A 25887-nucleotide genomic window follows, 5' to 3' on the forward strand; every position below is an offset into this window, starting at 1 on the left:
CCCGGTTCTTGGTCTTCTGGGCTGGAATCAGGACTGCATCTCATTTCCTCTCTGGGGCCATCGTGCTCTGCTGTTGGTAGCACCCTTGCTCCAGCGTAGCTGGGACCAACCCCTGAGGCTTCCGCTGGAGTGTGGCCAGCAGGAGTCTTGCTTCACCGGGGGACGTAGTTACACTTCCATCTGGATGCGAAGTCAACTTCATCTGCCTCAAGCTTTTGGGAGTCTGCCTGATTTAGTGAAAAAGCTGAGTGATAAGAAAAGGTTCTGCAAATAAAGTGTCTTATAGGACAGTTTTACATCTGTGTGGTCCCGAGCTGGCCAGAATCAACCTGGAGACTGTATGGAGGGATGTCTGCCAGGGACCCGCTGTAGAGACCAGGTTACCTGCATCTGTGGCGGCCACGGCGCCATCCATGTGCAAGTGGGTTTTTTAAGTTGCTTGAGAGGAGATCTCGTTCCTGTGGATGGCCCTCCTGTTTACGCCAGTGCCCCGTGTGTGTCCGGGCAAGTGGACGCCTGAACCCGTCGTCCATCTGGTCACCCACGTGGCGTCCGTGGGAGGGGCCCGGTGAGGAGCCCTCGCCAACAGCGCAGGAATTGGGCTTTTGAGCAGCCAGTGCCAGCTTCCTCAGCTGCCCACCTGTGTGGTGTGGAGACGCGGATGGGGTGACCTAGACTGGTGGACGCCCAGCACGCCACCCCCACCCACCTCCTGCAGTGTCGCCTCGTCCCCTCTGGATTGCGGCTCCCTGCCTTTCCTTCTCTGAATTCCTCTGCCCAGACCTCCGTCCTCATCCCTCCCTACCAGGAACCTGTCCTCATCCTTATCCCATAGCAATGCCCCCTTCTCTGGGCATGGGTTCTGGAATATTCCGTGCCACAGAGTCTTACACTAGTCTGTGCTTGTCCAGTGTACTTCCAGCGGCGCCATGGCTCCCGACCCCCTACCGTCACCCTGGCCCAGCTCTGTCCTGTACTCTTACCCAGCTCTCTCGGCCCCTCTGTCCACAGGGTCCCCCTGGACGCCCAGGTCTTCCCGGGGCTGACGGGCTGCCTGGCCCCCCTGGAACCATGCTCATGCTGCCTGTGAGTATCCTGAGTATTTGTGGGGCTGGGTGGCTCAGGGCACAAATGCAATGGGGAGTGGGGTCCGGAGCTTTGTTTCCGAGGGGCACAGTCTCCTGGCTGCAGACTCGCCCCAGCCTGGGCCAACCATGTCATAGAGGAAGGCTCCTCTGAGGGTGCCCCACCTTCACAGAAGAGGGGACACCAGTGGCCAAGGTCTGCACCTCTGCCCGTGTCCAGGGCCCACCTGAGAGGGAATGGACTTGGCCTCTGAAGGAGGCTGTGTGGCCTCTGCCTTAGTTGTCAAACACCCACTATCACCACTCAGACCCCCAAGCAGGCTGCCAGCTGGTTCCTCCTTGAGCCTGACCTGCCATGACGTTGTGGGCGAAGGGCCCGGGGCCATCTCCTTCCTGGGAGCCCAGGCCCGGAGAGCGAGTATGTGGCTGGTGCGGACAGCAGTCTTCTGACTGTCAGTTTTCCTGTGAGGCCACGCTGCCTGTCTGTCTCGTGACGGGGAGGCTGGGCGCAGCCCAGGGTCACCGGGCGTGGAACCAGGACTAGCCTGGCCGGGCCTCCTTAGCAAGGTGTTTGAATGGGCCCTTGGCTTTTCCTTGCAAGAAATGGGGTCTCCAGGTGAGATGCCACAGATGTCAGAAAGGGCTTCCCAGACATGGCGGGGGGTTCTCCTGGAGGCCCCAGGGCTGAAATTGGCAGGTGGGGCTTGGACAGCTCTGTGCTGGCAGAGTAGGGGGGCATGCAAAGGGAGGGGTCTGGGGCTAGAAGCTGCCCAAGCAACCCTCTAAGGCTATGCTGTCTCCCAAGAGGCCAGTGGGTACCACCTCGACCCCGAGGTCCACTGGGGGCACCCACATCAGTGCACCCTTGGTGACCCCCCATCTTATACCTGCAGTTCCGGTTTGGAGGGGGTGGCGATGCCGGCTCCAAAGGCCCCATGGTCTCAGCCCAGGAGTCCCAAGCTCAAGCCATTCTGCAGCAGGCCCGGGTGAGTGACGGCCGGGTCCCAGGTGGTGGGGCTGGGGAGGGAGGACACAGCTCAGCCATTCTGCAGCAGGCCCCTGTGAGCGGTCCCTGCTGAGGCTGGGCTGAGCCAGACTCCTCTGGGGGAGAGCCCCTGTGGGCCCCAAAGCTCCTCGCTCAGCCTTTGCCTCTTACTGCTCTGCTCTGCACATTAGCTGATGGGTGGGCTGAGTTTCTAATTGATGAGGCCCACTGTTGATTGCCTGTGATGAGTGCAGACGCCACCGTGGGGTGGGGTGGGGTGGGTGATCCTCCAGCAGAGCGCCCCTAGTGGCCATCGCCAGGAGCTGCGAGTAAGCCCTTTTTTGGCCATTTATGAGGTTCCCAGCCAGCTGCCTAGACACCAGCGCTCAGAATGCGTGAGTCAGCGCAGGACTGCTGGGAACTGGGTCGTTCTGATGGAGCAAACTGCCCGAGAGATGCAGTCAGTGCGTAGGAAACCCCATACCTGCACCTGGGCCTCCCGCTGGCCTTCTCATCTGTGTGCTTGCTAATAGGAGCCAGATGGGGGTGGGCTTACAAATAGGTTTTATTTTGCAAAAAATCTTCTAAAATGTAAATGGCATTGTGCGTGGGGACACCACGGCACATGGGAGCAGGAAAAGTTCTTTAAGAGGGCAGGCTGACTGCTGCGGCAGGTGCAGCCACCCTCTGTATGGGGCCAGTGGGACAGGGTCAGGGTGTAGGCGGGCGAGGGGGCCCTAGCAGCAGGTGTCTGGGCCGGGTCCACAGTGGCTGGGCTCTAACAGCTGCTGCTTCTGGGACTGATTTAGTTCCCCTTCAGAAGGGCTCCCCAGTCACTGGAGGGCGCTAGAAGTGCCTCAGAATAAAATGGTACTCAGCATGAGCGCACGTGTAAAATATATAGACCAGCCCAGCGCAGCCCAGCCAAGCTCACTCCGAGGGGAAAGGGCTGGGGAGCAAGGAAGGAGGTCAGCACGATGCTCTGAGCAGCCCCGGGAACGGAGCACCCCTCCCCAAAGTGGGGATGGGCACCCACCTGGGTTCTACCTCCACCTCCTCTGTTGCATTGTGGTTGGTGCTGAGAGCCCCAGAGAAGCAGACAAGGGGGTTCTGGGGCTCCCTCTGACCTCCTCCTCCAGAGGCTCCTGTCCTTGGCCTCTCACGTCAGCCCCTTGCTGCCTGCCAGCATCTCACCTGTCAGGACCAGTACACCAGCCACTTCTTAGCCTGTCTGGTTTTCTCTTGCAGTTGGCGTTGAGGGGGCCAGCTGGCCCAATGGGTCTTACTGGGAGACCCGGCCCTGTGGTAAGTCGTCGGCAGGGAGGGAGCATGGGGGTGCGTGGTGAGGGGTGGGCCATCTGCCCTTTAGTCTCCCAGCTCCTTGCAGAGAGGACTCACTTTAAGTGGTCATCAGCATTCATTCTAGCACTGGACCTGGGGTGGGGGCAGGGCCCTGGGCAGGGGGAGGGCCTGTGGTGGCCTGGAGGCTGGGGAGCCCCCATACTTGTACTGGCTGTGAGTTTTGATCCTGACCCCAGGGCTCTGAGCCTCATCGTTTCAGGGCGTCACCATTCTTTGCAGTCATGTTTCCAAAGTCGAGACGGCATCAGTGTGGGGCACACTCAGGGTGCCAGCCCTCCCCGCCTTGCACCTGCTGCACAAGCTGAGTGCAGTGTGTGCCGGGCACAGGGCCTGCACATGGCATCTCCAGGGCCTGGGGTAGCTCGTGTAGTTTGCAAGGAGACGGAGGATTTAAGCGCATGGTGCCTGCACTGCTGTTCCCTAGAAGGGGTGGACTTGGCCACTGGCCCCGGGTCTGTGGTCAGTGCTCGCCGTCTGTGGCTCAGAGCTGTTCTCCATCCGGGCATCTTGCCTTGGAACAGGCCTGGAGGATGTCCACATGTAGTCCCAGGCCTGGGGCAGTGACGCGCGATGGTCACATGCATCCCAGAGAGAGACCACCTTCGCCAGAGCTTGTGGCCCTTGTAACCTCCACTGCCCAGAATTTTGCTCAGAATGAGGAAGAGATCCAGACAATGAACTGTTACTGCCCATCCCTCGGGATCTGTCCAAGGTGGGCAGGCTGGCCCTCAGAGGGAGGCCTGCCCACCCGGCAATCCCGAGTAGTTTCCGTGGCCCCCACCGTAGCCACCCCGGCAGCCTTTACCTGCCGCCAAGCGTTCCTTAACCAGACGTGTCTCCCTAGGGCCCTCCTGGGAGTGGAGGTTTGAAGGGCGAGCCGGGAGACATGGGTCCGCAGGTACGTAGGCACCTCGCTTTGTCTCTTTGAAGGGGCGTCTCCTGTGTGCATTGGAGGCCATGACTGGGCAGGGAGGGGTGTTGGCGCCCTAAAGGCTGCATTTCTTCAAAGAACTTAGTGGGAATTGTCACTTCATGCAGAGCTCGACACGGAACAGAAATAACTGATATTTGCAGTGGGAGCGAGCTGGTGGGTTTCTGTCCCCGCCCTCACTCAGGGCAGCGGGTTCTGTGCTCTGACCTGGGGCTGCCCACAAGTTGGCAGCTGGAAGGGTGAGCCACAGGCCAGGTGACAACATGGGGACAAGGCTTTGCTTTTGCCTCTGAGAAACATGGATATGCAACTGACCCTTTGCCCTCTGATTCTGGACAGGGCCCCCGAGGTGTGCAGGGCCCGCCCGGCCCCACAGGAAAGCCTGGGAGAAGGGTGAGTGTTTTCCGGCGCAGTGACAGCAGCTGGGGCACTGATGGGGCGGGAGTCTGCAGTGGGTTTGTACCCCAGTGCCCACCCTGCAGTCCAGGCTCAGCGGCGGGAAGCCCAGTTGCCACCTCCCTTCAAAGGGCACGTCTGCCTCCAAGGCTGAGGTCCCATTCCACCAGGCGGTGTCTCCTGGGACTCACCTGCCTCTGCCACCCTGGCCTCTGTCCTGAGCATGCTAATTTAGCTTAACAAACATTTTTAATTAAAGCAATTCCCCAGGCCCTTTGGGAGCAAGCGTTGAGAAGACCACATTTCGGCAGGGCTTGTTTCTCCACAAATGGCCTGGGTTTGGGGTAAAAGGCCAGATGGCCGCCCTGGCCCTCTTGCAGCTCACCTGTTGTCCTAGCCACCTGGATTCTCTGTTTGGGATGGAATGAAATGAATGGAGCTAGTTTGTTTCCCTAGGACCACGGTGACTGAGAGGGCGTTTTCTATAAGTTAATGTGAGTTAACGAACAGCTTCCTGACCAGCTCAGGGACCCTAATTAACCCACATCTGACAAGTGGGTCTTTTCAACCAGTGAATGTTTCTAGGGTGTGAAAAAGTATTGTTTTCCTGTGTTGTATTTGTTTAGTATGAACCTCTTTAAAGAATGTTGTCCACTTAAGCCGCCAGTTCCTGCCTTGATTTCAGCGTGTACAACGCGAGGATGAGCACTGTCTTAGCGGTTACAAGTCCTCCTGTTAGGGAGTGAATTGTGACGGAGGAAGCTGCAGCCGAGCACAGCGCTGTCATGTGGGTCCATTGAGGCCGTAGGTCCCGGGGCCTGTGGAGGATCGGGTGAGGGCTGCACTAGATGGTTCTAGGGCCACCAAGGCTGGAGTTTGGTGACTCTTGGTAGACAATTTGGTTTACCTTAGATCTGATTCTGAAAGGGGTTTTATTTCATCACATTTTTCTGTGGATCTCTATAAGCACTGACCAAGTTTCACTAGAAATCATTTCTCAGTCAAGGTAAAAACTGGAAAGAAACAAGAGCTGAGGGATGGTTCACAGAGTGCCGAGTTGCCGAGTTAAGTGGCCCTGGGGCTGTGAATACACATGGGGCGGAAGGAGTGACCTTTGTCCGAAAGATCCACTGGGGAAGAGGAGCTGGTGGGAGAAGGGCCGGGCTGGTGGCGGGCTCTGCAGTGCTCTCTGTCCCCGTCCTTTGTGGGGCAGCCCGCAAGGAGCCACTGAGTGACGGAAGCCTCGGCACACTTGCCAGTGCTGTCGTGCTGTGACATCGTGGCAACTTTTCTGATGAATTTCCCTTGACTTCTGGAAGTGTTTGGAAATTTGAAGAGAGTCTCCCCATTGGTATCCCCTGGCGTCACGTCTGTATTTCGCCCGGGGCTGTGTCACTTGGGCGCCTTCTCTGAGACGGCTTTTCATCCTCGGCAGCTCTCGCAACCTTTAACGCAAGGGAGCACAGACCGTCTCCTGTGGCCCATCCAGTGTTCGCTTCTTTCTCCTCTGCTGTCGCCATACTGCCTTTGTTGTACTTTGAGACCCAAAGTGGCCACTCTCCAGATGTTCTCCCCGCTTGTCATGAGTCACTGGGCGATGGCCTCGTTTGATCAGGTGCACAGGGAACCTGGAGCAGAGACCAGCTGTTGATGTGGGCCAGCCCTTTACTCTCAGCTGGCAGATGTTCCTTCTTAGCGTGTGGACATCCGGCCGAGTCCCTGCCGCTGTCTGGAAGATCTCGAGCCTGTTGGGGCTCTCCCGGGGGCTTGTGGGCCTTTAGAGGGGACCCCGGTAGGGGACCCCGGTAGGTAGGCCTGAGCCCTGCCCTGCAGACCACAGCCAGTCAGGTGGGGACCACGAGCTTGTCTTAGACTGCTTCCTTAGCTGGAAGTAATGGCCATGGGGGTGGCCCCCGCGGATGGGGGGTCTTGCTTACAGCCCAGACCCTGCCTGTGTTTAGGTGTGCGGCCTCAGCAAGACAAGCCTCCCTTTCAGACCTCAGTTTCCCCTTTAGTCCATTGGACTAACACCAGGTGCTTGCTCTCTGTAACGCTGCGACTGTTGATCTTTAGTTTGACTTCCGAATGGTGGAAAGCAAATGTGTGCTGGACCGGTGTCAAGGGCATGCTCTCTCCCGCGTTGACAGTCGGTTGACCGTCCTGCAGACTGACATGGCTTCTTAGTCACTCCTCCGGCAAGGTCTCACCTGCCACCTCAGGCCGTCATCTCCAAACACAGGGGCAAGGGGCATTATCCCCGTCTGGTGGTTCAGGATGGCAGGGCCCGGAAGGACCAGAGCCATGCGTGAGCGCCCAGCAGCCCCCCGACTCCATCCCGGCCACGCGGGCCTGGAGCTCTCCCTCCCTGGTTTCATAGGAAGCCACCGCTCAGAGGTCTTGTTTGTGGTGATGTTTTGCCCTCGTCTGTTCCAGGGGCGGGCTGGCAGTGACGGAGCAAGAGGGATGCCTGGACAGACTGGCCCCAAGGTAGGCTGCCACTCCCGGCCTCCCGGTGTCCTGGTACCAGGTCACCATCATCGCTGTCACCATGTTGATGATGTGACCGCGTGACAGGTTATAATGACAAATGTAATTATGATGACAAGTAATACCTCATGATGCTTGCGTCCATCTGAGGGTAGGACCGTGGGGGTGAAGCTGCTTCTATTTGGGTCACTCTGGCATGTTGACATCAAGACGGGTTGGTGGGCACATATGATAGTTGGCAGTAGTTTAGGTGGCAGATTTGTTCCTTTCAAGTGAGTGGTGAGCATGAGGGGTTGGGACTCCAACTATGAAAACCTGCGCATGTACAGATGAAAAGGCCACGTACACGGGGACTGACCGATAAGGGGAAGGGGTGGCCTTGAAGTTCTCAGGCTCACAAATCCACGGGCCAGGAAGTCACCTTGTCCAGATCTGGGCTCCTTGGCGCTGGGGGTAAGAAGAGACATTGCATGTGGGTGAGTACAGGACCCCACGTGTGTCACGAACAAAAGCTGCAGTGGGCACACCAGCCGGAGCCCACGGAAACCGCACTCCCTCCCGGCTGCCGTGGTTCCACCATGTGGCCATCCCTCTGCCCCTGACTTTGGTGTGAAGCCCTCCCCACCCTTAATTCTTGGTCCTCCCTCCCTCCTCAGTTCCTAGAAGGGTTTGTCCAAGGCCATGCAAGATGCCAGAGGAAATGAAGACTCCCCAGTGAGAGGCCCACAGTGGGGACAGCAGCTGTTATCTGGGAGGGACAATGGAGACTGAGTCACCAAAACGGCCGGGTGTCCACTCCACCTGTTCACCTAATAACTGGCGCGGATGGACTCTCAGGTGCCCCCAGGTGTCCTGACCTCGTGACAGGCTCTGGTCTTCAGTGACCTGGGGGAAGAAAGTCTTACAGCATCTCTCTCAATAAATCGTGGTCTCCTTTCAACACTAATGTATTGAAAGCCTGAGTGAGCCTGCCCTTCACCTCACCTACGAGGTTTACAACATTGTGGGCCAGGCTCTGTTCCTGGCCTCCAGGAGGCAGCCGGGGAAGCAGGAGGGCTGGCCCAGGAGCTGGGATGCCAGTCCACCCGGATGAGTCTGAGAGCCACCTGTGTGCGCAGCGCGCTGGGCTCTGAGGGCACAGTGAGGAGCATGACAGGCAGGCAGAAGCACACACCAGCTTCTCAGCAGTCGGCCAGAATACGGCCGGTCTGTGCCTTTGGCGGTGTCTGGGGAGAAGAGGCCCGGAGTATGGACCCAAGGCAGTAGAGAGTGTGGTGACAGGCAGGCCGGAGGCCACCACACGCAGGGGCCTGGGGCCGAGGGTGCATAGACGCTGCCGGAATCATGACCCAAGGAAGGGCGGCCATCACTGCAGGGTGGTCTCTGAGCAGCTCTCTGTCCTCCGCACAGGGTGACCGCGGCTTCGACGGCCTGGCTGGGCTGCCGGGAGAGAAGGGCCACAGGGTAAGTGCTTCCTGCCTGAGAGTTCCCGGCACAAAGGCCTGATGGGTTTTGTGCAGCTGAGGTCTCTCAAGAGACCGTTCCAGGCAGCCGGCCATAGATTGCTTGTGTGGGGGTTGGGTCCCCTCAATTCCAACATGGCCACTAAAGGAACTGCATGGGGATGGGGAATGGAAATGAACATGTGATGACTTTGTTGATGGAAAGTCGGCCCAAAGAAAGCAGATTTCTTAGCTGCTGCTTATTACGGAAGAGCCAATGGGGTCCACTCACTGGCAGGGGCTCTTGTTTAGAAACCCACTTTCTGGTACACGGGCCTTTCTCAGCTTCAGGGAGTCCAAGTGGCTGCCATTTCGGGAGTGGCTGGGGACCCTTTGCATCATGAGAGTGGTGATTCTGGGGGGTGGGGACAGGCCATGGCTGCTCCTGTTGGAGAGGGTGCGGCACCCTGCACCTGGTGGCCTGCCCTGGCTTTCTCGGCCGGTTTGTGTGTCTCCACTGGGCGTTTTCTACATTTCCTTTGAAGTAGACAATGTTTCGTTTATATTTGGGCACCTTGGGAAGGCACACGCGCACTCACATGCATTTGTCGGCTTTGGCGGTGAGTTTATCTGTCACGGTCCCTCACACTGAGAGATGGCTGCTGCGATTTGCCCAAGCTGCTTCGTCCACGTGCTCCAACACGCACGTGGAAGCTGGAATGGAGGCAGTCGCTGGGTCAGGGCCAGTCCGTCTGACTGACTGATGAGCACATATTGAGCAGCAGCTGCGTCCGCGGCCCAAAGCTGTGGCGACGAGAGGCGACCGGCGCCGACCCTCCTGGCGCTCACAGTCCAGGTGGTGGCCCTTCCTGGAGGCAGTACAGGGCTGGGGAAGAGGTGGCAGGGTGTAGCTCAGCCCTTGCCCTAGTGTCCTGGGGGCTGCTCGCCTGTGGCCTTGCTGGTGCCCCGTCCAGTACAGCTGCCCCAGGACGCCGGTTTCCTGGGTGAGTGTCTGCAGCCAGTGTGAGCCTGTCACACCGGCGTGCAAGGCCTCCAGATGGATCTCCTGATTCCAGGAAAGGCTACAGATGGTTTGCGATTTTTAGTCTCAGAATTAGAGACAGACGAAACGGGGAACTTGGGACAAGCATGTGTGACCTGCTCCGGGGTGGCTAACCCTGACCCTGGTTGACTTCCTAGGGTGACCCTGGTCCTTCTGGCCCTCCGGGACCTCCGGGAGACGACGGAGAAAGGGTACGTATCTGGTGTCTCTCAGCTGTACCCACTTGTCCGATGCTTCAGTGACTTTGGCAGGAAAACACTTGAAATGCCGGTGTCAGTGAGACTGGCACGTGGACAGTGCAAGAGGCTGAGGGGACCGTGAGTGGGCAGAGGAAGGGGTAGAGATACAGGTCACCCAGAACTTCTGAGATAACAGCAAGTAGCAAATGTCTTCATTGACTTGACGCTTCCCGCTGACCTGCCACATCCAGACGTGGCTGTCACCCATCAGAGGTCTCAGAAGGAGCACCTCTCACTCCAGGAGACAGGTGCCCAGGTGGCACTGGGAGGACAGGTGTCTGGAGAGCTTATGGCACCTGAGTGAGGGTCAGAGGAGGCAGCGAGGGGCAGAGCTCGAGGGTTTGGGGAGAGGAATAGAATGGGGAGTCTAGAAAGTGCCTTGTGGCCCTGAGGTGGGGAGAGACTGGGTGTGTGGGGCAGAGGGAGGCAGGGACGCTGCTGTCCAAGCTGGGGGCTGGGCCAGCGGTGGGCTGCTCCCAAGGGGCTGTGCACCCGTTCCGGGGGTGTCAGGGGTGTCAGCCGGGGCTGCAGGCCCTGTGTTGTCCTTAGACTGAAGCAGAAGGGTCCTGTGGCAGAGAAGCACAACCGTGGGCTTTAGACCCGCCCCACACCCCCGTCACTCAAGCGATTTCTTTGGGGGTCTTTGAGGGAAGGCTTGGTTTCTGTCATTCACATTCCTGTCTATCCTCTGTCTGTCCGTCCGTCTGTCCATCCATCCAGCTACCTGTCTATCACCTATCATCTATCATCTGTGTATCTAGCTCTGTCTAGTTTCTGGCCATCATTCTTTCCTTCATTTCTATCATAACCTATAAGTAACCAAATCCTTTGATCACATGATGTTTTCTGCCCAGTTTCCCGTCATTGGAGCGGTGGTCTGTGAGCTCCTGAGCGGAGTCCCAGAGCGCCAGACCTCCCCTCTTACCTGCAGCTTTCGGGAATGAGGACGTCCCAGGCTTTCGGGCAGGCACAGGGACTTAGAAACCTGGCCGAAGGCTGGGGCAGCCCCAGGCCAGAGTGCTTGGCACAGCTGACGGCCGCACTACCCTGTCTGGCATCCAGGCGTCAGAGCTGGGCCCTCAACGTTGCCTCTTTTCTCCCCTACAGGGTGACGATGGAGAAGTGGGGCCCAGAGGGCTGCCTGGGGAGCCTGTAAGTGTGCTGACCGGATGGGACTCTGTGTCCCCTTACTATGGTGACAGGCTGTCTGAGGAGGCTGCCTCTGGGCAGATCTGGGGATAGACTTGGAGTGTAGCTTAGAGAATGGCTCTGCCTTTCCCCAGACACAGCTGAGGGTTTCCCTGGGTGGGAAAAGAAGGAGCACCGGGGAGGGTGGTGGGACAGTGCTGAGGCGTCGAGCCGAGCTTGCCCCCCCAGAGGAGGACGCGCAGGTCCCTGAGGGTTGTGGGGCCTCCAGGGTCCATCATGGTGGGTGTCCATGGGCAGTTGCAGGGCCTGAATCAGCCAGAGTTTGCCACCCTTTTTGATGGCCACACTTTCCAATAAGGAGCGTTCAGGCAGCATGCCCCTGGCCGGGCATCAGAAAGCTGTTCCCGAAGCTGATTTCTATTTAGGGCCAAAGCAAATTTCCTCAGCAATAAAAGGACATTAATTACTTTTCACTCACTGTTGCTTTTCGAACATCTCATTTCTTTTATCGACATCAATGGGGCCGTACGCATCTGGTAATGTGAATTGAGGAGAAATATTGCGAACGCTGCATGGAGCAGAGCCTGGGGTCGGCATTTGCACGTTCATTTGGGACTAAATTATACCCTAGATGTCTGATTAGCCACGAAGGAGAATTCATCAACACAGCTCTCTGTTTAACACATGTCTAAGCGATACCTTCTCGGTCATTAACTTCTAAAAAAATTTATATGACGAGGTATTAGAATAACGAAGGGAACATTTAAGCAGCAGTGAACGTGGGAAGGATTTCTCATCTACTGCATCTGCGAAGGTTCTATGAAAACGAAGGGCATTTGAAACCACTGTGCCTCCATCAAAGGCTCCATAATGCCCCAGGAGGCGGGGCAGGTGTGTGTGACCAGGATGTGGCCTCCTTCCCCGGGCAGGCAGTGATTTAGCTATGTCACTGCTCAGATCCTAGGGACAGTGCTGCCTTGGGGCCGTGCCCACACACGTGCCCCTCACTGCCGGGGAGGGTGCACAGTGGCCATCCCAGAAAAGATCTGAGCTCTAGACTTCCTCTCCATGCGTTTAGTCACGATGTTCCCGTCAGAGACCTAGTTTCTCCCACCTCTGTCCTCCCTGCGCCCACGGAATCTCATGTCAGAAATGCAGTCGCATGTCACTGCACAGAGGGACTGCAGAGGGAGCTGGAAACGAGAACTGGACCAAAGTGCTCCTTGCAGCAGAGGATAACTGGGCATCACGTAGGGGAGCTTTTGTGCTCACCCGCCCTGAGCAAACGTGAAAGGGCACCCGTCGAGTTGAAAGGCTCGCCTTTCCCTGGGGCACCCCTTGATCTCCTGTCTGACCCCCTCATCAATCCCAGGCACCCTGCCTCCACTTCCCAGAGCTGAGGTGGAGAGGTGAGGTGTGGAGAGGAGAGGAAGCAGGGAGAAGAGGGGGTGTTGGCCCCACTCCCTGGGCAGCCTGGAGACCTGCCGCAGCAGCCTCTGGAATGAGTGGGGCTGAGCGTGGCTGCACGATTTGCCTGGAGGAGGCCAGGGGCCCAGGACCCTGGGCCGAGTCTGAGCCTCCCTTCTCTTTCCTTTTGCAGGGACCGCGTGGTCTGCTGGGGCCAAAGGGTCCCCCGGGCCCTCCTGGACCTCCTGTAAGTCCCATCACTGCCCTCCACACCCCCCAGCCCACCTTGTGGCCCACTCGGGCCTTCGGGCTGCTCACCGTGCTGGCCGCCATGCATACTTGCCCAAAGCTGGTGTGAGGTGTCAACTGGGCTCTGATGCTCACGTGCAAAAGAAACTTCCCAGCAGGTGTGGGTTTGCAGGTGGAAGCACAGAGGCCAGTTGGCTTTACAACTCTCCCTTTCCTGCATATAGATGTGCTGTTACAAACAGTAACCAGGATGCCACACTTCCTCCCTGCTTGAAAGCATTTCTAGCAGCTTTTGGAAATTTCTGGAAGGAGATAGAAGCCTGTGGTTCCAGTGGGGCTTTGTCCCGTTGGGCAGCTTTCTCAGGGCCAGGCCTGGCCCATCCACCCTCTCAGTCCATCTGCCCTGCTCCCTGAGAACTCAGGGCCTGCCCCACACACTGGGCCTGGCAGCTCCACTAATCCTCCACCCTTGGGATTTCTTTGGGATGAAGCTCCTCCCCGTCCCCAAAGGATGTGCCTCTGGCACATGGCAGGCGGGGGCCAAGCCTGTTGAGTGGGATTTTCCTTCTGAGCATTGTTAATTCTTAGCATTCCATCTCTTTTTAATCTCATCCAGGGTGTGACGGGTATGGATGGCCAAACAGGTCCGAAAGGAAACGTGGTAAGTCTCAGGTGTCCCCACTGCCTGGCCTCATGGTGATAACTCTGTGCTCACTCCTAGCCAGGCCAGGGAGACCTATTGCCATGGAAACCAGAAGGGGTGGAGCAGGCCTGGGGGGAGGGGTGGCCGGGGAGAGCTCATGCTAAGCCTGTGGTCCATGCTTATTCCTTCTGAAGCCAGACGGTCAGCCCAGGTGTGGAGGGAAGTCCTTTGTCATTGCACATGACGAGCTGTGATCAGCACATGTGACGCCCCCTGAGAGAGGCCTCATGGGCCCTCTGTCTAGTCTGAGGGCACTGGCAGACGTCAGCATGGCGGGATGGTGTGGGAATTTTCTGGTCAGTCTTTCCCGTGCTCCTTCCTGGCGGCTCTCCGGGGTGTGTTCACAAACAGCAACGAATGCGCCTCGCATCGGGGTCCATGTCGCGAGCCTTGCAGGTGCTGGTCTGGTTCCGCTGTCTGCCACTGGGCCCCTGCCTTTTCCTATCTGGGCATCCCCCTCTGGCACTTGCTTGGGCATGAGAACAGAAGGAAAGGACGAGAGACCAGGAAGGGGCACCCGGGCCTAAGGAAGGAGGTGCAGTTACCCCTGCCCGCCCTCCAGAGCCCCCTTGAGTGCCTTTGCTTTTGTTTCTTGTAGGGTCCCCAGGGAGAGCCTGGCCCCCCGGGACAGCAGGGCAACCCAGGAGCCCAGGTAAGTGGGTCCGGGGTGGGCTCCTGGGCAGCGAGCAGCGGGAGGGGCAAGTCTTCAGTGCAGTGCCCTGGGCCTGAGCAGTCACTGCGCGCTGCCCCAAGCTGCTGGTCCAGCCCCAAGGGGCCTGCAGCCTGGAGGTGACCTAGAACCCGGTCGGTGCCTGGATGAGGGAGACTGTCGGGGAAGGTGGACGATGGCAGGGAGGGCTTCTGAGCCAACCAGTTCCTGACCTTTCTGCCCTACTCTCCCCCTCCTAGGGTCTTCCAGGTCCCCAGGGTGCAATCGGTCCTCCAGGAGAAAAGGTAGGTGGGCTGAGCTGGATGTAGGGGTGCCACTGCCTGCCGTCAGGGTGCCTCCCACCCACCCAGGAAGCACGGCTCCTGCCAGAGTGCAGGCTGGTCAGGAATGCCAATCATTGCCCGCTTGTGACATGACCCTCAGTCCTCCCCCAGAGGTGGCGAAGGCCAGGTCACCAAGCACTGAGCCAAGGGGACGATCATGGATCCGTGTCATTCATTGACTTATAAATTCATTCAGTCATTCATTCACTCTCTAGCCATGTAGGGTTTCCAGATTTAGGAAGAAAAATAAACATGGGACACCCAGTTAAATTTCAGCTATTGTGTTTGTTGGAACCCAGCTTTAACTGGGCATCTTGTTTTGTTGTTTTGTTTTCACTAAATCTGGCAACCCTAAGTATCTCCTTGGCACCTACTCCTCCTAGGTGCCGGGGAGAGACCCACAAACACTCTGGCGCTTCAGAGCTGCGGCCTGACCCCAGGCACCAGCGACTTCAGTTACCTCAAAGCGCCTTGTGGGGACCAGCAGGGTGACCTCTCAGGGTGGTTCTCAGGGCACCATGACCGCCTGGGGGGCTTGCTGGGCGCTGCAGGGCCTGGCGCTCCTGTCTTCACCTGGTGGGTACAGGTGTTCCAATCTCAGAACCCGAAGGCCCTGGAAACAGCGAGGGGTGACCTGCCCTCACTGGTGCCCCTGGTGGCTAAACGCTTTGAAGCCAGTGGGGGCAGAACACCTCTGAGCACCCTTTTCAGCAAACATTTTGGGGCAGAAGTGCTGAAAAGTAACCCCGGGGCCATGTAGAGAGGGCGTGCAGCCAAAGGGACCCTTGGGACCCCTGGAGCATCTGTTCACGGAGCCTCTGGTTTGTTCTAGGGTCCCCTGGGTAAACCAGGCCTCCCAGGGATGCCCGGCGCTGATGGACCCCCAGTGAGTAGCCCTGCCCCCCTCATCCTCTCTGTCTCTCTGTCTCTCTCTCTCTCTCACACACACACACACACACATACACACGTCTGTCCCACGGATGGGGGCTGGGAACCCAGGCCACCTGCTGCCTCTCTTGCTCTGGGGACGCTGTGTGTGTGGGGCCCTCATTCACTGTCTCCCAACTGCTTTGATGAAGACCCATTTGAGAACTCAAGCTGGATTGCTCAGGTAATTACTGGGTTTTGGACACACTTTCTGTAGCGCGTTTCCATGAAAGGGTGGTGATTGCATGAATAGGAGTGTGAGTCATTTGTTAGGGTGGACGGATTTCTTATCAAAACTCAGCCTTGCATTTTTAACTCTGTGGAGGGCTGGGCTGGGCTCCAAGCGATTGCATGTGTCACCTGTGTTTGAAGGGAAGGGCAGTGTGTGCTGAGTATATTTTTAGGGATCGCACACCGAGAAGGGAGGGTGACTAACAAATGCATTTGCAATGTGTGAACACACAGCTGTGGAGCCAAATTGGGTAACGCCTAGAAATAGCGAGTTAGTGACAAACCCAATCTGTGTGAAGGGCGAGGAGTGGGGACGTGACAAGCGCTGGGCCTGTGTGGGGTGTGGGTGTGTAACAGTTTATCGGTACCCACCATCCTCTTTGTAAGTTGCTGGTGGGTTTTTTTTTAGAGTATTCAGTTAACGATGCATAGTGCGCCTGTTTCGGAAAACAAGATTAGCCAAATTAATTTTTCAGAAACAGTGATTTTGTTGTTTTAATCCCACCGTTAACAACTGTGAGGAAGTTTAAATACTTCAGTGAGTGATTGGTGATCGTTGAACATACGACCGTCTTTGCGTTTTCATGGCTGAGAATTGTTGGGTCCCGTGAATCACAGATGGCCCGTCATCCCACCGTATCCGAACCAGCAGGTTCCAACCATCCATTCCCACGGGAACCGTTTTGGGGCTTCGGTCCCCTAGACTTCTGGGAGCTTGGCGAGGAAGTGATGAATATTTCACAATGTGTCATTTATGTTCTTTAATTTACATTTACACTTAATTGCATTTTCAAATTATAAAATAGGACAACTTGTTATGGAAGCTTAGGAAAATAAATGAAATGACAACAGAATGAGAATCATCCCCGATCCCACCCCCATGAGTTAAACCACTGATGGCAGGTGGACGTTATTCTTCTAGTCGTTTTTTTCGTTCTGTTCATTTCCTGCAATTTTTAATGTCAATGGAGCGTTTACCACAATGTGTCAAGCCCACGGCCGTGGCCCTGCAGGGAGGAGGCGGTGCCTGGGAGTGGAGTGGGCTGCCCGGAGCCCACTGCCCTCACCTCACCACTTCCGCCATGGAGCCCCTCCCCACACTGAAACCTCCAGTGCACTGGGGTCTCTGAAGACTCACCAGTTTCCTTTCAGAGTCTATGGAGAAACGGGGGCCTTTAAGATAACCCTTGCCGGGGTGCCACTAGGCTGCCTCTTGTAGACTCTCCATTTCTCTTTGCCAACCAACATTTAAACTTTACAATGCGAATGTACAGTGGATCTGTCTGAGTGTGACCAAGGATGCTGAAAGCAAAGGATGAAAAGGGACACTGCAAGCCGGAGAAGCGAGCCAGTTTTTTATGTGAACTTGGAGGGAAAGAAAGATTTAAAAACATTTTGTTTCTCCTTTACAGAGGCAGCGCATTGCTGAGCAGCCTTAAAGAGAGGGTTTTCTTTCTTTTGCCCCCTGTGTTGGTTTGCTATGGTTTTGGTTTTGGCTTAAGAAAAGGAAGATTGACTACAAACCCTCAAAAAGCCAGAGGTTTTTCAGAGCAGACTCAGTGCACTGAGACGTATTGTTCGATCGTTCTGGCTAGCGTACGGTAGGGAAGTGGGTCAACAAGTTATGATGCAAAGGAATATTGCAGTGCCAGGAAAAATTGAGTTTCGGCAATATTCCGTGACGGGAGACAAGGCCATTGTATAATATTAAATTAAAACTATGGCACACGATGCCAATTTTGCATGCACATGTGCCGAGAAATTACATTAGAGGGGCGCTGTCACAGTCGGCTTTCGTGCTGTGTGTGGGCAGCTTATGAAAGATTTTAATTTTGTTTTCCACTTACCTAATTGTCTGCAATGAACATATGTTACTTTTTTAATCAGAAAAATATCAAATACAAATAATTTAAGCTTTATTAGTGTTCCGTTATGAAAGTAACGCTCATTACAGAATATTGGAAAAATGTAAACCAGTAGAAAGATAGAGGAAAATGGCCTGGCCTTTCATTGCAGAAAACTCAGTCACCCTTATTTTGGTATGTTTCCTCTCATCTTGTTCTATTCAAACATTTTTAGAAAGCTAGCTTTGTTCTCCCCCAATAGTTACTCTCATTCTATAAATACAACTTAAAATGTGTCTAATGAAGTTTGACCTCAATTCAAATAGTAATAACTTGATAATTGCTCAGATCTGTCAGTCACATGCGCTCTTTGTGTTATCTCCTCGGCAGCTATGTTATTATCTCCACCCTTAAGTGGCGACATTACCACGTGGAGGAGCTCCTTGCTCCCTGAGTGACCGAGACGTGGGGTGTGCCCCCCCAGTGCTTGTCACTCGGACCCTGGGCCTTGGCCACCCACAGACACCCCCTCCACTTCAGTTCTGAATAGAAAAATGTCTGTGGTTGATGGAAACCAGTAAAGGCCCCCAAAAACCCATGTAGGAGAGGGAGCAGGACTCACTCCCTTCTGGCCACCCCGAAGCAAAGCATCTTCCCCTGGGCCCAATTTGGGTCCAGGCCACCATCATAGGTGCTGGCGCCATGAGCCTTGTTTCTGGAAGGCAGTGTGGTGGGTGGTGTGTTCCCTCTGGGCTGGAGCCGCAGGCGTGGTCCTACCCGTGGCTGATTTCCCTCACAGGCTGGTGCCACCAGGCTCCCTGAGGGTACCCACCCTGCAAAGGGGCTTGGCGCCCTCCCACTTGCTTTGTCACCACGATAGCTTGTTTGCAACTGTATCAAGTCCAATTGCACAACTAACAAAAGTTAAAAAGAACACACACACCCCTATTTATTCAAAGAGATGAGATTTGGGTCTTTATAACGTTGCCGTGTGCCAGAAATAGAGTCCTAGGTCTTTAGAACTCTCAAGCTGAAAGAGCTTCCAGCCCACCGCCTCATCTTACACATGAGAAACTTGAGGCCCCGAGAGCACAGGCGACCTACCCAAGGTCACACAGCGGGTCAGGTGTAACCAGGAGTAGAATCAGGCAGGCCTGGGGGTGAAGCTGTATTTCCAGACAATACTTATCTTTCTGCTTTTATTATCAGTGTTTGTCTCGTGAGCTCAAGGGCATTACATCTAGTGGCCAGCTTGGGTGGGAAAGTCAGAGAAGCTCGAATTCCTGAGAATGGAATTGGTCATGGCTGGTGGGCATGTGAGCAAGGGGCCATAGCCGCTTCCCCTGGGCCTCAGCTCCACATCTGTGGCATGGAGGATAAGTCCCCCTTCCCCCCAGTTCCCCCTCCATCTGCATCAGCTGCGCAGGGGGAGTGATGGAGGCACCTGCACAAAGGCCTGGGAAGGTGCTCGGACCCCTGGAAAATGCCAGGATATGGCTCGCCCAGCCCCTGCCCTGCCTGTCTTCACATCCCCGACAGTGGAGATTTTGTGATCTGCAGACAGAACCTGGATCGCTAGTCTAGGAAGCATGGTGCCCAGGGGTCTGCTCCCACCTCATTGCTCCTTGTTCGGCCACAGATTTGTTTTGCTGAGTGACCTTGAACAAATGCCCTTGTCGTTGCTCTTCCCACTCACCCACAGTTGGGGGCGGGCTGGGTACCAACAGAGTCAGGAGACACTGGCACACAACCGTGCCTGCAGCACACCTGTGGGTTTGGAAGTGTGGTCTCCTCCAGAGTCGACTCCAGCCCTTGCCAGGCCCGGGCTTTCCCACTTTGCAGGTGAAGCAGCCGAGGGTCAGGGGCTAAAGGACTAGCCCGGCCACGTGGCTGGGCGTGGCTGGGTGTGACTGAGCGAGCTTAGCTCCCCGCTTTTGTTTTCATGGGGAGGGAAGGAGATGAGAGGGACCCCAGCTCCTTCCCCTATGTTGTAAGACTGCTGAAGGGGCAGTCTGCTTGCTGAGTGGCCACTGACGAACGCAGCCCTTCTCTTTCGTGACAGGGGCACCCTGGCAAAGAAGGCCCTCCAGGAGAGAAGGGAGGCCAGGTAGGTACACCGCCTGCCACCCCTCCAGTGCCCCGTGCAAGGCCAGCCTTGGGGCTCTCAGCCCCCTTCTGCTCTGCGACACGTGCTCGCAAGGGAATGAGCAGGGACATCTGTGCCCGTCCTCGGGTGGTTATGCCGAAGGGACATTCCACCGAGAAGCTGGGTCCTTCCATCCTGTCTGGGTCTATGGACCTCACCCCACCCTCAGCTTCTGCACATGGGGTACAGGTGCAGCCGACCTTGACCAGGCAGAAACTGGGCACCCATGCAGGCTCCGGGCCACGGCTCCTCCTGACCCATCGCCATTGTGTGGTTAGGGCCCAAGATGAGTGTGAGTGTGGGGGATGCTGGGTGGAGTTTCTGGGTGGCCTGAGCCGCCGGGGACTTGCCCACTGCACTGACTGTGGCAGAAGCCCACTGCTGGCCCTTCCTATCCCACCTCCCCAAGCCACACCTGCTCCAGAAGGCGGGAACGGTCGTCAGCTGGCAGTGCCTTTCTTTAATGACAATTTGGCCCTTCCAAAGCATCAGAGCCCGCCCCTGCCCCATCACCACTCCCCACATCCCATTCCTGAATCACGGGGGTGTGACCTGAGATAGTTTGGTTGTGGGTGTTCACGCATCTGGAAACGCACAATGTGTGCCCCTGCCTTTACCGTGGGGATGGGGACAAGTGCCCGTGGGAACTGGCCCTGTGTGTCTCCTTCAGGGGCCTCTTCCGAGAGTCTGACCTGGGATGTCCTCTGTGCTCCTAGCAAGAGGGGAATTTGTTGATGGAGGGCAAGCTTTCCGGCTTGTGCGGGAAGGACCCAGGAGTGGACCAGACTTAACCATGCCCTGCCCACCTGAGATGGAACTCATGGTCTTTCCCCTTTGGTTTCAGGGTCCACCTGGCCCCCAGGGCCCAATCGGCTATCCGGGACCGCGGGGAGTCAAGGTGAGATTCTTGCCTGCAGGTCTTCCTGGAGGTCGGGTGGGCCTGCGCGGCGCTGCACGGCCGGCCTTTGGGAATTCCTCCATGGTTTAACCTTTCTCCTGTGCGAACTATAGCCCTGGTCCTCCCGGCCTGTGTGGGGGACGTTGGGTCCCAGACAGAGGGCCCGAGCAGGGGAGGGAGGGACCAGCCCAGGAAGGGCTGATTCAGAGCAGGGGACAGGTCCCTGTGTGTCTGTGACAGCACAGATGACATGATGGTGGCATCAGTCATGACGGGACAGCACCCTTTTGCCTCATGCTACTTTTATTGTCACCATTTGTCAAGTTCCAGCTGCCATCCAAAGCCCCTGAAAGATAGTGGTCTCAGCCGAGGTGCAGAGCCCCTCATTTCCTGAGGACATTCTGTCTGGGCCATTTGCACATTCAAGTAGGAGAGTCTGGCCCCATGGACAGCATCTGGGCCGCTGGGGGGTGGGGAGCTGAGTCCGTGGGGCATGTCCATTTATTCACAGTTGTGTTTCTGCTGTTGAAAGGCTTCTGGAATCTTGTTACACAGGCCGCAGAGCTGCAGGACAATATCCCAAACAAGGTCCCGTGTGGTCTGGCGTCGCTAACTGTGTTTGCTCTGAGCCATGGAGTGCAATCCCCAGTTAGGCCGCTCTCTGGACACGCCAGGCATGCGTATACGGAGAAGCAGGTGCCCCTGGAAATTGCAGGGTGGGGGGGCATTCCTCCTTCTCCCAGGGCAGGCACGTTGCTGCGTCTTAAAGCGCTAGGTGAGCGGGAGCTTTGAAAAAGCTAGTGGTGATTCCTTCGAAATGACTTTAACTTGATGTGGAGGAAAATCCGTGATGACAGATAAAAACCAGCTCGCTTGGTGTGGGGGATTTGCATGACACACCGCTGCGAAGCTCTGGTGCCCCGTGCTTTGTACTTGCAGGCATTTATGTGCACGAGTGTGCGGCAGCCCTGCCAGGTGGAGAGTGGAGAACCCAACACCTCAGTTTTCAGTTGCTTGGCCCATTTTACCCCCAAATTGATGCTGCCGGTAGAACCCAAACCCACACTTGCTTATTCCTAATCGACTGCCCCTTCCTGGACCCCAAGAGGCCCGACTTCCATTTCCCAGGGACCGGGATGGACCAAGCTTATGAGCTGCTGCAGAGAGATGACACCAGGAGGGCCAGGTTTCTCGCTGCAGCGGGCTTTCCCAGCATGCCTAGCGAGTTCTATAAGGGTGATAATTTAGCAGAAATGTTGATTATATGAGCTCTATGCATATTTATTTTACAAATTCTTGTTGCCGAGCAAAAGCCTCTGCCAGCTCCCCGACATGGCTAATTGCATAATGCTGCTTCTGCCAGCTAAGAGGTGTTTGCTTTAAAATGTTTATGAAGAATGCTCTTATCTTGTCTATCTGATTAAAATTCATTCACGATGTGTGCAATCCGGTTAGACTTGGAAGCGACAAGTGGAAGGAAAGTGAGGGCTGGATGCTATTTTCATTGGAGAAATAGATTCTCAATCGCCCGGGTACTTGAAAATGTAACGAGCAACAGGCCTCCAAGGGCGGTGACAGCGGAGGGTGGGCATGGTGGCCCAGCTTTCACCACTGGAGACCCACAGCCCTTGGTAAGGGAGGTCTAGCTTTTCCCCGGGGAGTCCTGCCTTCTTCCTGAGAAAGGGGCCCCTCCTGTTCTTTGATTTCACTACCTGTAAGCATCTCCCACTGCCCTCTGTCTTGCCCTGGTCTGAAGGGTATCTGTTTGGGCGTGACTGCACAATCACACCCACCTGTCACGGAGCCCACAGGAGCTGGGTGGGCTGGCAGGAGACCCCAGACACGCATTCACTCCAGGCCAGGCCGGAACCCTGTCCGTCCTGGGCTCACATCTGCGGCCAAGCGGCCCCTCACTCTGCTGTGCTGGCTCCTTTGGGCCTGCTCCCCCAGCACTGGCCACGGGGCCTTTGGGATGCGCTGGCCCAGGGGTTCACAGCCTAGGGCACTCTGGAGACATTTGTGATTGTCACGACCTGGGGGCTACTGCTGTCTAATAGGTAAAGGCCAGGGATGCTTCTCAGCACCGTGCAGTGCACAGGGAAGCCCCAGTGTCCATGGTGCGCGGCCGAGGAACCCAGTCGTTTCCTCCTGGCCTCTGACGTGGGTCACGAAATGGTAGAACTCGGTCGGGAGGGGTTCTGGTGATTCTCTGTCCTACCCTGTTGTTTTCAGAAGGGTGAGGGCAGTGGAAGCCCTGCTGGCCCACACAGCAAGAGGGAGGGGAGCTGGTGCCAGAGCCCCCACGGCATCAGGGTGTCAGGGTAACGCTGTGCCTCTCCTCTGTCCCAAAGTATCTCACGGCCCGGGGACGACGGAGCCCGGGGCGCTCGTGGCGTCACACTGTGCTCCAGAGCGAGGCCAGGCCCAGCTCGCAGCATCTGTCCCCACCCCTTAGTCTCTCCAGCTTTTCCCAGCTCCTGTCCTGGGCCCCAGGGAAAGGCTCAGAACTACACAGTCTGTGCAGAGTTCTTGCCACAAGAGGGCAGCTGGCAGCCTGCGGGTCTAGAGGTGGCCCAGCTGCAGCCTCAGCTGGAACAGAATCCGGAGGCCTGGCCTCTCTCTGTGTGTCCCGCGGGCAGGTGGCCTGAGAAAGCCTGTGGCAGGTGGCGGTCAGTGTCTGTGCCCCGCTGGGAGGCCGGAGGGGGTGGCTGCTCAACTCCAGGCTGGGGACTGATTCGCCTGCTGGTGAATCACACGCTGGCGCCACGAATCAGAGGACGCATCCTGCCCGTGGGTCGTGTTTAGCGTGGAGATGAGTGGCGTCCTGAGCTGAAGCACTAGTGATCATTAGTAATTAACGACGCCACACCGTATTACCACATGGTAACAACACTGGAGAAGGAAGCTAATTAGATGGCACATGCTACTGTGTCTTAAGTGCCTACTGTGTGCTAGGCACTGTCCCCAGGGCTTCGCAGGTGTCCCCTCCCAGCTGCAGGAGCGGGGTGAGGGTTGCCATCACCCCTACTTTCCAATGAGGAAACCGAGGTTCACAGAAGTCTGGGTGTTGTCGGCTCTGAGTGGGGGTCAGGGCGCGAGCCGGCCGGCCTGACTCCAGATCCCACGCTCAGGCCTCACGTCCCGCCTGCTCCCCAGACCTCGGGGAGACGGATGTTTCTGGAAGGGAACAGGGTGTCAGTGGAGGCCAGTCCAGAATTGCTGATACGTGGATGTGGGGACAGGAGGCACCTTTGAAGCCTGCAGACTGGGGACACGCGGGAGGGAGCGTGTCTGTGGGGTGGGGTGGCTGGGCTCACGTGTCGGCTGCTGAGGGTTCAGCCTTCCTTGGCATTTGGGGCTTAGACCCATTGCTTTCAGGGCTCAGATGTTTGCATGGTCACTCTTTTTATCTTTTTGTTTGTGTAGGGGGCAGATGGCATCCGTGGTCTGAAGGGTACCAAAGGTGAGAAGGTGAGTGTCCCTTCCTCCTGCCCTGGTGGCCCAGACGGGCGCAGAGCTGGGTTCCTTTGGTGTCACCTGAGGTTGATGTTGCCTCTGAGTATTGTTGGAACTGATACCACCCTGGGGGACAGACTGTTTGCAAAAGGACAAGTGGAGGAGGGCAGGCCCTCAGCTGTGGGTATGTCTCCTGGTGGGGCCAAGGCGTTGAGGCTTTGCGGCTCTGCCCAAGGCCAAGTCCTTGCTGGATGCAGCCCACAGGCCCCGCTCTTCTGCAGAGGCCAGCAGACGCCCCAGCCCCTCCCCAGGCCGGCCATATTGCAAGGCAGCTGGCAAACGGGTCCATTTAGTTGTTAGATGCTCTTGCTGGGCAGCCTTCAAGCTTCAGCAGAGCTGGGAGGACAGGGAGAAAGGACACCCCCAAGACTCCGGCTGGCCTGGCATGGATCCTTTCTGTGGAATCTGGCCTCTTTGAGGTGGCTCGTCACGTGGCCACTCTGGGCTGGAAGACATAGGAGCTGGGCCTCTTTGACCCGTGTTTGCTGTGCTTCCTCGCCCTGGTGCTGTTCTCAGGCTGTTTTGTAGAAGAAACAGACACACCCATAGGGTGTCCTGGCTCTTCCTGGAAGTTGTCCAGAGCAAAGCAGAGCCTTGAGCCCAGCGTTTGAAGGAGCCGCCCTCAGCCTGGGGGCCTTGGGAAGCGTGGGAACCAAGGGCGTGTCCATCCCAAGGGCTCACATTCCTCGAGGAGCAGATGTCCCCACTGGCAGGGACCAGAGCAGGCCCTCATCCCTGAGTTCCCATCCCATTGGTCCCAGGACCTTCGTCCTGTTGAAGGTGGCTCTTCAGAGCCCAGGTTGGTCACACTCATCCCTTAGCCAGAGACAGGGCTGCTTGACAGAATGTTGACCGGCTTGCACCGGGAACGCCTGTTGGCCGGGAGAGTTACTGCTCTGTCCCCGGGGGTCCGGGAAGCGGCCAGAGGTGGGAGGAGGTGAGGCGCTGCTCCCCTGGACTTCAGCAGTAGTGAGGCTGCAGCTGGTCAGCAGCATGGCAGGCCCGGGGTCAGGCGTCTGGCTGGAGGCGACCAAAGCCTCGCTCGACCCTTCTCAGAAGCTGCCTCCCTCCATGTGCGGCTCCGGCCGCCTTGAAGCTCACGTCCAGCCGCGTGGCCCAGGGCCAGAGGGATGAGCCCAGGATGCAGGTCCTGGGAACGTCGGGGAGGACGCCCGCCAAGGCCCCTCTCCCGGGAGCAGAGCAGCGCCGTGCACCGTGTTCGAGGACGCACTCTCTCTGGTTCCCGACTGGGAAAGTCCAGGCTAGGGACCTGAGTGGACAGCAGGCCACAGACATTTGCAATTCCCCACATGTGTGCAGCTCCCTGTAAAGTGCAGGACTGTGTAACTGAGAACGGAAGGCCACCAGCTCGTCAGGCCCAGCCCCACAGGCAGGACCCGCCCTTCCCCACACCCATTCCTTCCCGTGAGGAGGTGCAGTAGCAGTCTGGTTTCCCTTGGGGGCATTTTCCATCCAGCTCCCCCCCAACATGTTCCCCACCCCTGTCACTCCATCATGGATGCAGTGGAGCCACTGTGACAAACGGATGCCGACAGGCACCCGACTGCTTATTGCCTGGTGGTTCCGAGCTTTCAGATGCACATGGGGCCCAGCCAGCTGCAGGGCGCCGAGCCGGCCCGATCACAGAGTTTCACGTCTGTGAACGCAGAGCTTTAACGGGACACACTTCACCAGGGACAAGGGACTGGGCACTCGGATCCTCCTGGCATGGCCAGCGCCTGTGCTGCAGCCCAGAGGCTCTGGGTTGAGACCGTGTGCTGAGTGTGCAGTGGGTAAGCCATCCCGGGGTTCCTGCATGTAGACCGAGGCTTTC

General features: G+C 57.0%; 1 protein-coding gene across 3 annotated transcripts in view; it reads left to right on the forward strand.

The window, feature by feature from the left end:
* The window catches only part of COL5A1 (collagen type V alpha 1 chain), a 148003-nt gene that overhangs the window by 72082 nt on the left and 50034 nt on the right, over positions 1-25887 (forward strand). For all 3 annotated transcript variants that reach the window (XM_019718217.2, XM_019718216.2, XM_074331331.1), the window contains exons 12-28: positions 1012-1086; positions 1979-2071; positions 3319-3375; positions 4277-4330; positions 4703-4756; positions 7193-7246; positions 8657-8710; positions 9889-9942; positions 11098-11142; positions 12740-12793; positions 13412-13456; positions 14097-14150; positions 14408-14452; positions 15324-15377; positions 19556-19600; positions 20484-20537; positions 23964-24008. In XM_019718217.2, the coding sequence (XP_019573776.2) occupies positions 1012-1086; positions 1979-2071; positions 3319-3375; positions 4277-4330; positions 4703-4756; positions 7193-7246; positions 8657-8710; positions 9889-9942; positions 11098-11142; positions 12740-12793; positions 13412-13456; positions 14097-14150; positions 14408-14452; positions 15324-15377; positions 19556-19600; positions 20484-20537; positions 23964-24008 (936 nt within the window). The remainder of the gene's footprint in view (positions 1-1011; positions 1087-1978; positions 2072-3318; positions 3376-4276; positions 4331-4702; positions 4757-7192; positions 7247-8656; positions 8711-9888; positions 9943-11097; positions 11143-12739; positions 12794-13411; positions 13457-14096; positions 14151-14407; positions 14453-15323; positions 15378-19555; positions 19601-20483; positions 20538-23963; positions 24009-25887) is intronic.

This window comes from Rhinolophus sinicus, linkage group LG04 (genome assembly GCF_036562045.2).
Source record: "Rhinolophus sinicus isolate RSC01 linkage group LG04, ASM3656204v1, whole genome shotgun sequence".
In the NCBI taxonomy this organism is placed as follows: Eukaryota; Metazoa; Chordata; class Mammalia; order Chiroptera; family Rhinolophidae; genus Rhinolophus; species Rhinolophus sinicus.